We start from the raw sequence: 13,841 nt of genomic DNA, 5'->3' as shown, positions 1-13,841 counted from the left end.
AAAGTTCCAGGCAGAGGAAACCACCAGGAAAAGTTCTGGAGGTGGTAACAAGCAGAGCACGTTGGAGATATGAGACCAGTGGGGATGGAATGGAAGAAGTGGGGATGACCGGTGGCTGGGGCAGATCACACGAAGTAGCCTTGTAGCATGTGGTAAAGGGTTGGCGTTTTAAGAGTGATGGGAAGTTATCAGCTGGTTATAAGTCAAAAAGTGCTGTAATTTGATTCACCGCTTGGAAAAGTCACTCTGGATAATAGGTGGAGAAATGATTATGGTGGTGAATGTGAACTTCAGTCTGCAGTGTTTATGTCTTTTTTTTTTTTTTGCGGTACGTGGTCCTCTCACTGCTGCGGCCCCTCCCATTGTGGAGCACAGGCTCCATACCCGCAGGCTCAGCGACCATGGCTCACGGGCCCAGACGCTCTGCGGCATGTGGGATCTTCCCGGACCGGGGCCCGAACCCGTGTCCCGTGCAACGGCAGGCGGACTCTCAACCACTGCGCCACCAGGAGAGCCCTGCAGTGTTTGTGTCTTGATTGCCAATGTTTTTGTAGGCTCTTTGAGGGCAAGAAATGTAGTTTGTACTTCCTTATATTCACACAGTGCCTCATATCAATGCTGAGTGTATATATAGAAGCTACTGTATAATCTAGGCTGAAATCTGAGTGTGCGTGGAGAAAGACAATGTAGCAGAAGGGGAGGCGAATCCTTGCTCAATATCATCAGCGGATGAATTGGAAGGTTACTGTGACCGAGTTTGAAAACTGGCTAAAATCTGCATTAAAACAGCAAAATATTCTGCCATAATTCCATACATTTTTCAAGTCCTACACATTTTTCCAAAAAATTTTTAAACTCTAGGTCAGAGGTTCAGCAACCTATGGCCTTCAGGCCAAATCCAGTCTGTTTCCTGTTTCTCTAAGTAATATTTTGTTGTAACCATCCATGTCCATCTGTTTACATATTGTCTACGACAGCTTTCACACTATAGGGTTGAGTGGTTCTAACAGCCTGTATGGTCCCAAAGCCTAGAATACTTCCTGTCTGGTCTTTTAGAGGAAAGGCTAGCTGACTCCCTGTTTGGACGAAAGGCTCCTTCTGTGGCCGTCATGGGGAACGGCGAGTGCTGTGTATGTTATTGGGCTCTTTGTGCATTTTGCTAGGGTCCTCCAGGTTCTCCAAGGGCCGTTTCCAAAGATGGCAGCAAGCAAAGGGGGTGGTTTCCAACTGCTTCCAGCGAAGGAGACCAGAGAGAAGGAAATGAGGGTTGTTTGCATGGACAGACATCATCACCCTGGGAGCCCAGCAAAGGCAGCTGAGCTCTAAGCAGAGGTTGTGGCCACCACCTCCCAATCAGGAAGGAGGCTGCTGGCTGGGCGCCAACTCTCAGCTATGAGACAAGGCAGGTCTTCTCTAAGAATAGGTAGAGTCGAGGGTAAAGACAGTGGGATACAGGACAGGGAGGTGGGCAGAGCTTTTCTGATACCAAGCCTGTCACTCTTTCCATAATGAACAAAGGTAATAATGATGGTGGTGATAACAACCAGAGAGCACTGACTGTGTGCAAGGCTGCGGGGAATTGGAGTTTAAAAGAAGCACTGCAGCGATGCAGTTACGATTATTCTCATTTGCAGCTGAGAGAAGGTTGTGAGCAGGAAGTGGAAGACCAGGGAGGTTAAGGAACCGGTTCAAAGGCACATGGCTGGTGAGGGAGGGAGTTGGGATTTGGAGGCAGATGTGTGTGGTTCCAAAGTCTATGCTATTCACAGTGCTGCTCTATAACGTTGCTACTCAGAGTGTGGTCCACTGGCCAGTGGCAGCAGCAGTAGCATCTCGAGTCCTGGCCCAGACTTCCTGAATCAGAATCTGCATGTTACCACGATCCCCAGGTGATTTCTGAGCACATTACAGTTTGTAAAGCACTGCCACTCAAGACCGCCATACTTTTTTCAAGCTCCCACTAAGAATCCAAGCTTCCCTCCAAATCTCCACTTTGTCAGAATTTTCACCCTTGATATAATATAAACTGATCCAGGATGGGAGCCATGTCCCATTTTTCTCAGTAAAGGCTGTTAAGTTGAATTAGATCCTAGGAGCAGATCCTGGACAGGTAAGAAACTGTTTCACCTAGCATTTTTCTTGATTCCAAACACGTTCCACACCAGGAATTCTTAGAGCCAAAGGAGCAAGCCTAACTCTCTTCTGCAAAAGTCTGGAGAGATCAATTGGCAAGTTCAGCAGTGGAACCCAATGGTGGGGATTCAATTTACAGAACAAAGTCTCTCCGGTACCTGGGATCCTGTGACAAGTTCAGGGAAAGGATGGGCACCCAGGGAGAGGACACCAAGGAAGCAAGACTCACTCAGCCAGGCAGATCTCCTCTGTGGGATGTGATGATTCCTCTAAATACAAGCAGTATTTGAAAGCCATGCACTTTATATTCATCTATTGTAAAATAGAAATACTACCCCCCAACTGTAACTAATTTTACTTCCCATTTCTACAGTGAGTTTGCAGCTAACGTTGCGTGGCCAAATAATATGAAAGAGCTGATTCTTTTCAGGGGCGCTGTCCACTTCTAACCGTTTAAAGTCACTCTGGAGTCTGGAAGACCAAAGGGAAGGCTTCCTTCTTTCTGCCTCTGCTGCCTGTGTCACTGGAGCTGCCCTTAGATGTGCCCAGACGGCTCAGTCCTTTAATGGGAATCAGCCTAGGTTTTGATCCTGAAAATTTCACTATTTCTGCTTGTTCTTAAGAGACACTCTGGCTTCTCAGTCGGTAGTAGCCTATGGCAATAGCAGCAGAGGCTGGAGCATTAAGAAAAAAAATAGAAGTTAATGGCTTCTACACATAACTGTGGGTGGTTTGTTTTTTGTTTTTTCCCTGTTGGCTACTATCGGCCAAAAAAATGCCTAGAACTCAAAGTAAAAACAAAACACACACAAAAAAGAAGTCACTAACTTTCTGTCATTGACCCCTCATCCCTATGGTTGTGAGTTTTCTATCAGGGTTTCCAGACAGTTGATCCCACAGTGGGGCAAGATTAAGAGCTCGCACCACTTTATTGCTCTGCTTGGCTGTTGATGGGCAGGGACCCAGGGTCAGAGTTCCAGGTCAAAGCTCCCTCTTCAGATCTCAACATTCATCTTGGCCACAGGGAATTACTAAAGATGAAGGCTTGTGTCAAACTCTCTCTCCCTGTGCTCTGCCATAAACCAGCTGGGAGCCCCTGGGTCGGTCACTTAACCTCCCCATACCCAAGTTCCCTCGTCTGTAAAATGAGATGTTTGTACTGTCTGATATCTAAGTCTTCCACCGCTAGAATGTTGTGACTCTTTGTGATTGCTTTTAGCTGTACTTGACGCAAGTACATACATCTACATTTCACGGGAAGAAATGGGGAAACGAAAAGAACGTGAGCATCTGCTCTGGAACCACACGGTTCTTCTGGCCCCAGCTCTGAAACTCATTGGCAAACCATCTAATAAGTCGGATTCTGTTTTCTCATTGGTACAAAATACAAAGCTATCACCGCATACAGGATGTTGGGAGAATCAAGAGAGAAGATGAATATAAAGTGCATGGCTTACAGCCTGCATGCTGGGCCCTTTCCCTTTCTCGGCTCTTCCAAGCCTGAAGCAGCGAAGAAAAGGGGGATACGCAAAGTGTCTACTCTTCTCTGGAGCCCGGGGAGCGGCTTCCTCTGCACAATCAAAACCGCTTCCTGAGCCCAGATGAGCAGCTGCCCCTCTCTCCTTGTCTAGTCCTCTTAAGCGGCACTGAGTGTGTCTCACACCGGGAGACGGTGTGGCCTGTGTGTGCCCCTGGGTCCATCCTATGGGGAATGATACTCATTTGAGCTCCCAATGAAATTGTCTTATCCTGGGAGAAACAACATGTAGATATAGTCATTGCCTTGCCTTCCCTGGTAAGGGAATGGCTGGTGATGGCCCTGGTCTGTAAAAGTCTTACAGTAAAGACAGGGTGGCCTTTATATATCTCGGGCACATATGATTTCATTCCCAAAGGATAAAAGGCCAATGTCGTTTGGATGAAATGCTGTCATCATCTGTGTTTCTTTCACTCTCAGCTTTGTCTCTGTCCTCTGAGTGCTCCTGAACCGGATGTGTTCTGCCTTGCCTTTTCTTCTTGGCCTCTCAGTCACCTCTGTAGCTCTAAGAACTTGAATTTTCATCTTAAACGCCCACCATGACTCCAGTCCGGCCATGCTGACAGCCAGGGCGGGTTTCAGGCACGGACTCAGCGGTCCTTGAGTAACATGTTTTCCTGATTGTTTCTACCCAAGTATATTAAAAACACTTGCCTTTGTAGCAAACTTGCTCCTAATTAATTGTTTAAAGTCTCTGTATCCCTAGAGGAGATATGGGAAATCTTTACCTTATATGGTCGAGAATAAAACAATTATCTAGCAAATACTTTCTACAATTAATCATAGTCACTATATATAGTACAAAAAAGATTCCTACCTCCAAAACCCAAAATAGTTTGTTTTTGAACTAATTCCATAGAAGTTTAGCAACTCCGTCCAAGAACAATTATATTTTTAAATTTGAAAACAATTTCTTCTCTGTCAGCCGTTTTGGTCCTCTAAATAGCTCTCTTGTTTCCTCCTAGGCGAGTACGCATGGTTTAAGGGGGTAATTTGTCATTTTACCTCACTTTTTATCTTAGCTAACCATCCATCCTCAGTCACACTTGCAGTTTTAGATTTGAGACTTCCATTTGAACATGTTTGAAAAAAAAAAACCCAAAAGTATAAGGGCATAAGCATTTTACAGTGCTATATGGGAAATGCAGCAGGTCTGGAACTCACTGATTTTCTTAGCATTTTGATTTTATGGGTCTGAGTTCAGATGAATCAAAGTAAAAATGAAACTCAGCAGGCATGATGAAATCAACTGAAACTGCCGAAACGGTTGGTCAGAGCCCACAAAAACTGTTTCATTCTCTAAGACTGGGAGGTAGAACCAGACCTAATTCAAGAGACAGCTTGCGAGGGCTGTCATCATTCAACTCCTCAAATAGAGAAAGACATTTCTCAACAGTGGATTTGGTTTTTTTAAACTGTACCTTTGCACAGACTTCAGTAAATGACACAAAGTTAATCTCTGCAAACAACAGGATATATGCATGATACCACTTTTTGACTTATACAAATTGGAATCTAATCCCCCCAACATTCATGCTGTGTTGGTAACTGGACGTGGGTGGGGAGAGACCCAGATGAAATACTTTTCAAACAATTTAATTTCTGCCGTTGACTCAGGGATGAGAATGGAGTCGGGGAAACAAGCCTGACCTCATGCAGAGAAAGCTGGTTATGTTCTCTGCTCTGTCTTTCCTCTGGGAGACTCCCAGAAGCAGCCAAAGGGGGCATGGAAATTTGTTGCGTAGATGACACTTTAAAAGAAATATTTTGTTCATTTGTGAAACAGAAAGGCTAATATTTACCTTACCTACCTCGCAGGGGGCTGTATCCAAGGACACCATACATGTGTAAAATCTGGAAAATGCTATGATGTAGACACTTTATCATTACTGTGTCCACGTTAGAACATTCTTAAAAGGAAGGTGAGTATCAAAACTGCTAACTACTACCTGGCAATTCAGGTATGAGGTATATAATACTGCCGGTTGCCTACAAAAAACGAAAATCTCTCTCTCTCTCTCTCTCTTTCTCTTGGACACAGAAATATTCCACATAATTGCAATTAAAAATTGACTGAGCTTTTATTTTCATGAAGTATCAGGTAAAATACAGATTAAGTCTTGAAGCTGCAGTGCTACAAGAATCCTGAGGCCATGCAGTGTCAATGAACAGGATAGCTCTTCGTCTATCAGTTGGTCCCAAGAATGTCTCTAAGAGCAACAGCCTTGGGAAAGAAATGCAAATGAACACTGACCACCATACTTCTCCTATTTTCTCTATTTAAATATAAAGTCTGCCTGAAATATACTATTTATCACTCCTTTCTTGAGCACCAGTTGCAATAATTTTAGATCACAAGTCTATTAAATTATAAAACATTTTATGTTTTCCAATACTTTTTAATGTGCATTTCTCAAAACATGGTTTGAAATTCTGTTTTTAACTCACCAGAGTACCTAGTAAAGTGCTAGACAAATAGCAGACACATAATAAATTCTTCCTGAGGACTGATTTATTAAGAGAAAACATGCTAATATTAACTATAAACTGTTAATACACTCCCACATATACTATTTAAAGTACCTGGACTCTTTAAGAGTGGTAAAAAAAATTTGCAGAAGTGGGACTGTATAACTATATTGACTTAATCCATTACTTAATGGGAACCCTTTCTCTAATTTAAGGCTAACTTTAGAATTAGAATTGATAAGTGAGAACTACTTTACCTTTATACATTAATGAGTAATTATGACATAATGAAACTGATTTTCATTAGATAACCCATGAGAACCTGCCTATTTGGAGAGTGACACTATAGTCCATCTCTCAAAATATGTGTTTAAAAAGGCATATATATTATTATTTTATGTCAATATCTTTTCTTAAGCAGTCGAAACAAAATTTCTTATTGCACAGCTCTACTAAGCTAGTCAAAGGAAGTATTATTGTTTAATAAATGCATGACAAAGCTCTTTTGACCAGTTTCCTTTTAAGGACAGCATTTTCATTTTCTCTGTGTAAGAAGGGAAAAATCACTACAAACTCCATCTCTTTTGTATCAGGAACACTGCATGGTTTAATTGCTGACAGCCTTGATGTACTAAGTAGTAAACAGCTGAGCATGCATCATTCCATTCCTTAGGACACCTCTTTGAGTGGATGCGATAATTTATTACATTGAGTAGGTCGAATTCTCCCTTGATTTATGGAAGCGGTAATAACATTCCATCTGACAGAATGCTTTGCTAGGAGGAATCCAGATCTAGGCACTAAAATCTTTATGGCCTCCCCAGGAGGAGCTGGGACGCAGGTGGTATTCTGAGCACCACAGCAGAGAAAAAGGAGGAGTTTGCCTGAGGTCTTCTGACAAGTCAGCTACTCAGGGAACAGAATCTAGTCTCCTGATGCCTAGCACACAATCACAAAAGCATACTCCTGGAAGAGCTGCCCAAATCATGTGTGCAGAAGAGGAGAAGGGAAATGACACCCAGGATGCTCACTGCAGAATCCCCATAGCAGCCTGTCACCAGTCCCCTCCGACTACGCATAAAGCACACTGAAGGGCATCAAACAACATAAAATCCTAATGGTACCCTTAATTAGGTGGGACCATCAGGCTAACTCCCTGACTGGCAACAGCCCCAAATTCCTCTCTGTGGTGCCCAATCTTGAAAGCAAGATGTAGTTACAGAAACACTCTTTGGCTTACAAGGGACCATCAAGCTCTGATGATGGTGAAATTTGATAGCACTAATGTCCAACTTTATGTGACCATAATCCAGGTTTACAATGATACATTAAGCCCTAATGCTACTATTTATATCACCGTAAACTCAGTTTCCCGTGATATAAATAGTTATGCTAATGGCATTAACGGCAGCACTCTGCAATCACAGCTGTTGAGTGCTGCTTTTATGCTGTTAGCATTGCTACTTGTGTCACCATAAACTTAGGTAGTCACATTTGTTACATAGGAATATACAAGAAAGATGGATAGCCACATTTTACGCCCATATCTAGCCTCCTGTACTGGAGACTTACAGCTTGCTGCCCTCCTCTGTGTATTAAGGTCTGCCTAGCCCTCCGTTTGGCTCTGTTTATATCGAACAGCAATCTGTTTTCCGCCAACCTCGCGTTTGCTGGGAAACACTATTTAAAATTGGTAAGGAGGTGCCAGCCCCAGCTACGGGCACACTTACTGTCTCCTTGGCAGCGCAGGGGACCCACACTCAGTTTGGCTTCCGAGCCTTGCCGGTCAGTATCTCCAACCACCACCTGGCTTACTGGCAGGTGATCCTTGTAGGATAAGAAGCCAGCATCCTTCCTCCTGAATCACAGGGAAAGACAGAAAAGCATGAGGAGGCTAAGTTAGAAACATGTCTTTTTTGATCATTGTTTAAGTTGTCTAACAATTGACCACATTCCAATAAATGCTCAGAGGTGCACTAAGTAGAACCACAGTTAGAGTTGTTCCCTCTCTTCCACTGGGTGGTTTCACAGCTCATGGCTCAGAAGCAACTGTGACCGCTTTGCCTTCTGGAAAACAAAACTGACACCCTGATTTCCAGGGAGTCACAACCAATACACAGCATGCTATTTCAGGTTGAGTGTAGACTACCATGTTGCTTGAAGTACACACATCAAATGCTGAGCATGCATGCAGAGTTTGCTGCTCTCAGGGAATCAAAAGTTCAACAAAGCCAACCTGATCTCTTGCATAAAATTAGAAACAAAACCCTATTAAAAAACTCCCTTGTCTCCTTAATTGCTTTGAAGCAGTTGCTTCAGAGGCTTTCTTCCCTGTTGTGCATCAGCTAAATAAGAGATACTTTCAGGTCCTTCATCTCTTCTTGTTTATTTTAACAACTGAAAATGTTTATGCAACATTTGGAACACAGAGCAGGTGCTCACTAAGTGTCTACTTCCATTATTAATGAGGAGTGGAGTTGAGATGCAAGCCCAATTTGGCTTTTCTCTTAGATTTGTTCTCCTGTTTATTCTATATCTGTCTTGTTTCAGGTCTCCTAACTCAACCCTATACCCACCCTAAACAGAGGAAGAGGGCAAGGCTAGTTGTAAAGTATTGATTCTAGGATGAAGCACAGAAATATAGGAGATGTTCTTAGGGATGGAACCAAGGTGAGTTACCACGTGGCACAGATTTCACCTTAATAGGAGATTCCTATCCCCTCACCCTCTTTTTGTGCTGCTGTGGCCAAGAGATCCCCTCATGTGGGGCTAGATGACTGGGAGGCACAAATCAGTGTTAAGGTCATTCCACAAATTTATCTTTTTGCATGATTTTGTGCACTGATCAGCCTGAATGTAAATGAGAATTTTGAAATTGTATGTACAACTGATCACAGGAGAGAAAACTGATTTTGGATGATAGAAGAATGAGAGAAAAGTTGGGGGGGGTGCACTGGGAGGAATTGGGAGGTTGGGATTGACGCATATACACCATGGATACTGTGTATAAAATGGATAACTAATGAGAACATACTGTATAGCACAGGGAACTCTGCTTAATGCACTGTGGTGACCTGAATGGGAAGGAAGTCCAAAAGGGAGGGGATATTTGTATATGTATGGCTGACTCATTTTGCTGTACAGTAGAAACTAACACAATATTGTAAAGCAGATATACTTCAATAAAAATTAATTTAAAAACAAAAGAAGAATGAGGGAGAGAGCTCAATAATCAGGTTAAAGATCTGTCATTTGCATCTCTTGCAGGGAATTGAGGAGAACCAACTTGCAAACCTGTCTCTAAAAGGCTATGCTGTTAGGAGCAGTTACTTGCTCCTCTGACCTTCTAGAAAGTCACTGAACATATGCTCCTTCATGTGTCAGGACCCAAAGAAACCCAGGAAGGAGTCACAGAATTTAGCCAGTGGACCGCAAACAAGTGTATTTTCCACTGCCTTAGTTATTTCAATGAGTTTCCAAGATAAAGTTTAAAAAAAAATTTTTTTTTGGGCCGCTGCCACATGGCATGCGGGATCCTTAGCTCCCTGACCAGGGATCGAACCCTCACCCGCTGCAGTGGAAGTGTGGCATCTTAACAACTGGACCGCCAGGAAAGTCCAAAAAAAAATTTTTTTTAATCATATGAGAACTAAGATCATGCAGAAAAGCACTGTGATTCTTACTGACACTGCAGCTACTGGTGACCCAGCCTCAAATCATTTGTAAACCCAACTCCTTATATTAGAACTTCTATCAGTTAAAATCATGTTAGAGAGGGAAGAAAGTCTTTGCTATTAAATTTGATATTTAATGTTTCTTAAAGGGACAATAAATGAAAGCACCCTTAATAACATCCTGTGATTTGACAACTTAGTAGAGTAACGTGCATTCCTGTGGAACTTCAGGCCGAGATTCTCTACAAGTTCATAATCACTTAGAATTAACTGACTCTAGATCAGGGATTTGTGAGCTAAGTCCTGAGAACCATTCATCTTGTCGCTTTTTCTGTGATGGCCCATAAGCTTTTTTTTTTTTTTTTTTTAATATTTATTTGGCTGTGCCAGGTCCTAGTTGCAGCATGCGGTATCTGTAGTTGCAGCATGCGTACTCTTAGTTGCGGCATGTGGGATCTAGTTCCCTGACCAGGGATGGAACCCGGGCCCCCTGCATTGGGAGCGTGGAGCCTTAGCCACTGGACCACCAGGGAAGTCCTATTTTTTTTAATTTTAAATGGTTGAAAAGAAAGCAAAAGCAGAATAATATTCTGTGCCATGTGAAAATTACCTAAAATTCAAAGTCAGTGTCCATAAATAAAGTTTTACTGAAATAAAGTCACTTTTTAATTTAACTTTTTTTTACAATATTGTCTATGGTGCTTCCAGGCTACACTGGCAGAGCTGAGTAGTTATAATAGAGACCATATGGCCCTCAAAGCCTAAAATATTTATTATCCGGCCCTTTATAGAAAACGCTTGCCAACTCTTGCTCCAAATCATCAGGGCCCCTTTTTCCTCTGGGAATTTATTGAGCAAATATCGCACTGACAATCATGGTGGCCTAATGTACAACTTATCCCCACAGTTGAGTATAGGGTTAGGGAAGGGGCATGAGAATATCTCTGAGGTGGGGAAAAAAGCATTTAAGCCAACATTTATGTACTCTAGCAGTGAGAAGTAACTTAAACCTTATTAATAATTAACTTTCTGATGGACGTCGCACGAGGTGGCCTGCAGTCATGTGTCAGGACGCTCAACATCCTTACCTGATACTTGGTATTGTTGGTTCATTTACAGTGAATGAGAAAGTGACTACTTTATAACAAATCTTGTGTTAATATGAGAGTATTTTGGAAACAAATGTTTGGAAATTGGACCAATCACTATGTAATCTTATTGCCAAAATTTATATCTGCATAACCTCATAAGAATTTACACACCTACACACTTCCACAACTTGGAAACATAATTTTAAAATATTTGTAATAATCTTGTAAATGTAGAGTTCTAGTGGGTTTTGGACTTATTTTATAATACTGAAATGGGTCATTATTCAGTTACGTTGCAAATAAAACTGATTCAGAGATGATAGAAATTTACTACATTTGATCAAAACCTTTGCATTACTGGTCAATGAAACTGAGAAATTAACATCATGATCCAGTAGGTGTACTTAGCAATATACCTTTATCTAGTTTGTCATATGTTCCTTTAGGTAGTACTTTTCAACTATGATAGCCAATAAAGTCAAATATCAAAATGAAAAACACAGAAAGGCAGATCTTCAAATTGGTAATACAAGATTATTTAAAATAATATGTATTTAATCACATCACAGTTACTAAAACAATTAAAGGAAAAATGTTTAATTTCTATTAATATTTTAGAGAAGATATTATTAATGACAACTTTATATCATTTTTAAAAACTTTATCTTTTTATATTGAACATAAAATGTTAATTCACTGGAACCTGTATCTTACTTTTATACTTATTTGTAAATATGTGCTCAAAAAATTTTTAAATAGGGTGTCAAAAAATATGGGGGCTTCACTGGTGGTGCAGTTGTTGAGAATCTGCCTGCTAATGCAGGGGACACGGGTTCGAGCCCTGGTCTGGGAGGATCCCACATGCCGCGGAGCAACTAGGCCCGTGAGCCACGACTACTGAGCCTGCGCGTCTGGAGCCTCCAAGAGAGGCCGCAATAGTGAGAGGCCCGCGCACCGTGATGAAAAGTGGTCCCCGCTTGCCACAGCTAGAGAAAGCCCTTGCACAGAAACGAAGACCCAACACAGCAAAAATAAATAAATATCCTTCTTTAAAAAAAAAAAAAAAAAAGAACACTACTCTAATTCATAGAAAACAATAGTAACAATACAGCATCTATCATTGAATACCTATGTATATTAGACTATTTCTTGTATGCAACATCTAATCTGAAATCAGTTCTTCCATAGAGGCATCATTATCCCCATTTTACTGATGAGAATCAGAGAATTTATCTTGACCAAGGTCACCAGCTCGTAACTATAGAGTCTGGATTCAAATCTAGATTATCTGGATCCCAATCTAGGATTTTCCACAAAAGAGAGGGGAGAAACAAAACAGAAGAAAACCAAAAAACAACTATGTCAATTAAAAGCCTTTTTCTTTTAATTTTCATTTACAGATGAGGTGAAAATGTACCTTTTTAGATACACTTAGGTATCCTGAAACATTGAGAAAATTATTTGTGATTAGTAAGTTCAAAGATATCTGTAATGTTATACTCACAGGGTTATACTCACAGGCATCCCCTATGCCATCAGCACACCAAGTAAAAGTGGTCTAGAACTACCCCATCCCCAAGCTGACCACTGTTTTTAATGGTATACTGAAGTTTACAAAAGGTTACAGTTCAGCTAATACAGAAGTCTCCCTTAGCCTCCGGGGATACGTTCCAAGACCCCCAGTGGATGCCTGAAATCACAAATAGTACTGAACCCTATATATACTATGCTTTTTCCTATATGTACTGTATATATGTGATAAAGTTTAATTTATAAATTAGGCTCAGTAAGAGATTAACAACAACGAATGATAAAATACAACAATTATAACAATATACTGTTATAAAGATGTGAATGTGGCCTCTTTCACACACACACAATATCTTATCGTCCAAATTTAATGCCTTTTGCATCCTAACTAAGCACTGTGTTGTAACGTTTGCAGTTTGAGGTATGACAGCAAAACTACCACGAATTTCTTTTTCCTTCTTCACAGTTTCATGGACAGAACATTCGTTCTCACCATGAATCTTAGCAACGTCAGCATACGGTTTTCTTTCCTTACTAAGTCACCACCTTTTCACTTAAAAGCAGCATTAATGGCTTCTCTTTGGCATATCTGAATTGCCAGCATCACTGCTCTTGTGCTTTGGGGTCATTATTAAGTAAAACGAACAAAAGCACTGCAATTTTAAACGAATGAATTGTTTATTTCTGAAATTTTCCATTTAATATTTTCAGATCACGGTTGACCGAGGTTAACTGAAACCATATACAGCAAAAACTTGGATGAGGGACTACTGTAGTGATAACCCTCAGATACTCCTTAACCAAACCAAGAAAATAGGAGAAAATAATTATCAGCTGAGAAAAAAAAAAATACAGAGTTACCTTCTCGATCACTTTTGATCAGGGATATAAATAGGCCCAGGGATTTTAAAGTCACAAACAACTGTTTGTGAAACTCACCGAACAGTCGGCTCCGCTGGAAACAAATTGGTTGTGGAAACAGATTCATGGGTGGCAATAAAGGGGTTTGGCTAGCATGAAGTTTCTTGTGTGATCCTACAGCATAACCCACTTTCAAAAAATGATGTGTGGATGAATAGAAAATAACCTGAGACCTGATGAGACACCCTTCAAATACCTATAAGACTTCTATTTTAGCACCTGTGTGAAAATTATTTAGCAAGCAAAACAAGCCTTCATTGAAAGTTATGATCTTTAATGATCGAGGTCAATCTAATTTAGGGAGATATTCAGTAACTATCATGTTAGCATAATCTAATTACATCTATTGCTAAGCTGGTACATTAGAAAAATTCTATCATCCATTTCAAATAGGCCCTGAACTCAGACTCCTGCATAATCTTTCTATCAGTGTTGTTATTAAGGGAAAACTTGATTCTACAGAGTTTGCTTCTCTAACCTGGCATT

At 41.0% G+C, this 13,841-nt stretch overlaps 1 protein-coding gene across 1 annotated transcript in view; it reads right to left on the bottom strand.

Moving 5' to 3' along the window:
- The window catches only part of CNTNAP2 (contactin associated protein 2), a 2,069,520-nt gene that overhangs the window by 366,022 nt on the left and 1,689,657 nt on the right, over window positions 1-13,841 (bottom strand). Inside the window, exon 15 of the mRNA XM_065883648.1 lies at window positions 7,870-7,997. Within this exon, the coding sequence (XP_065739720.1) occupies window positions 7,870-7,997 (128 nt within the window). The remainder of the gene's footprint in view (window positions 1-7,869; window positions 7,998-13,841) is intronic.

This window comes from Phocoena phocoena, chromosome 9, assembly GCF_963924675.1.
Source record: "Phocoena phocoena chromosome 9, mPhoPho1.1, whole genome shotgun sequence".
Classification (NCBI taxonomy): Eukaryota; Metazoa; Chordata; class Mammalia; order Artiodactyla; family Phocoenidae; genus Phocoena; species Phocoena phocoena.
The sequence above is the reverse complement of the archived record's forward strand: the minus strand, read 5'-3'. Positions and strand labels throughout refer to the sequence as shown.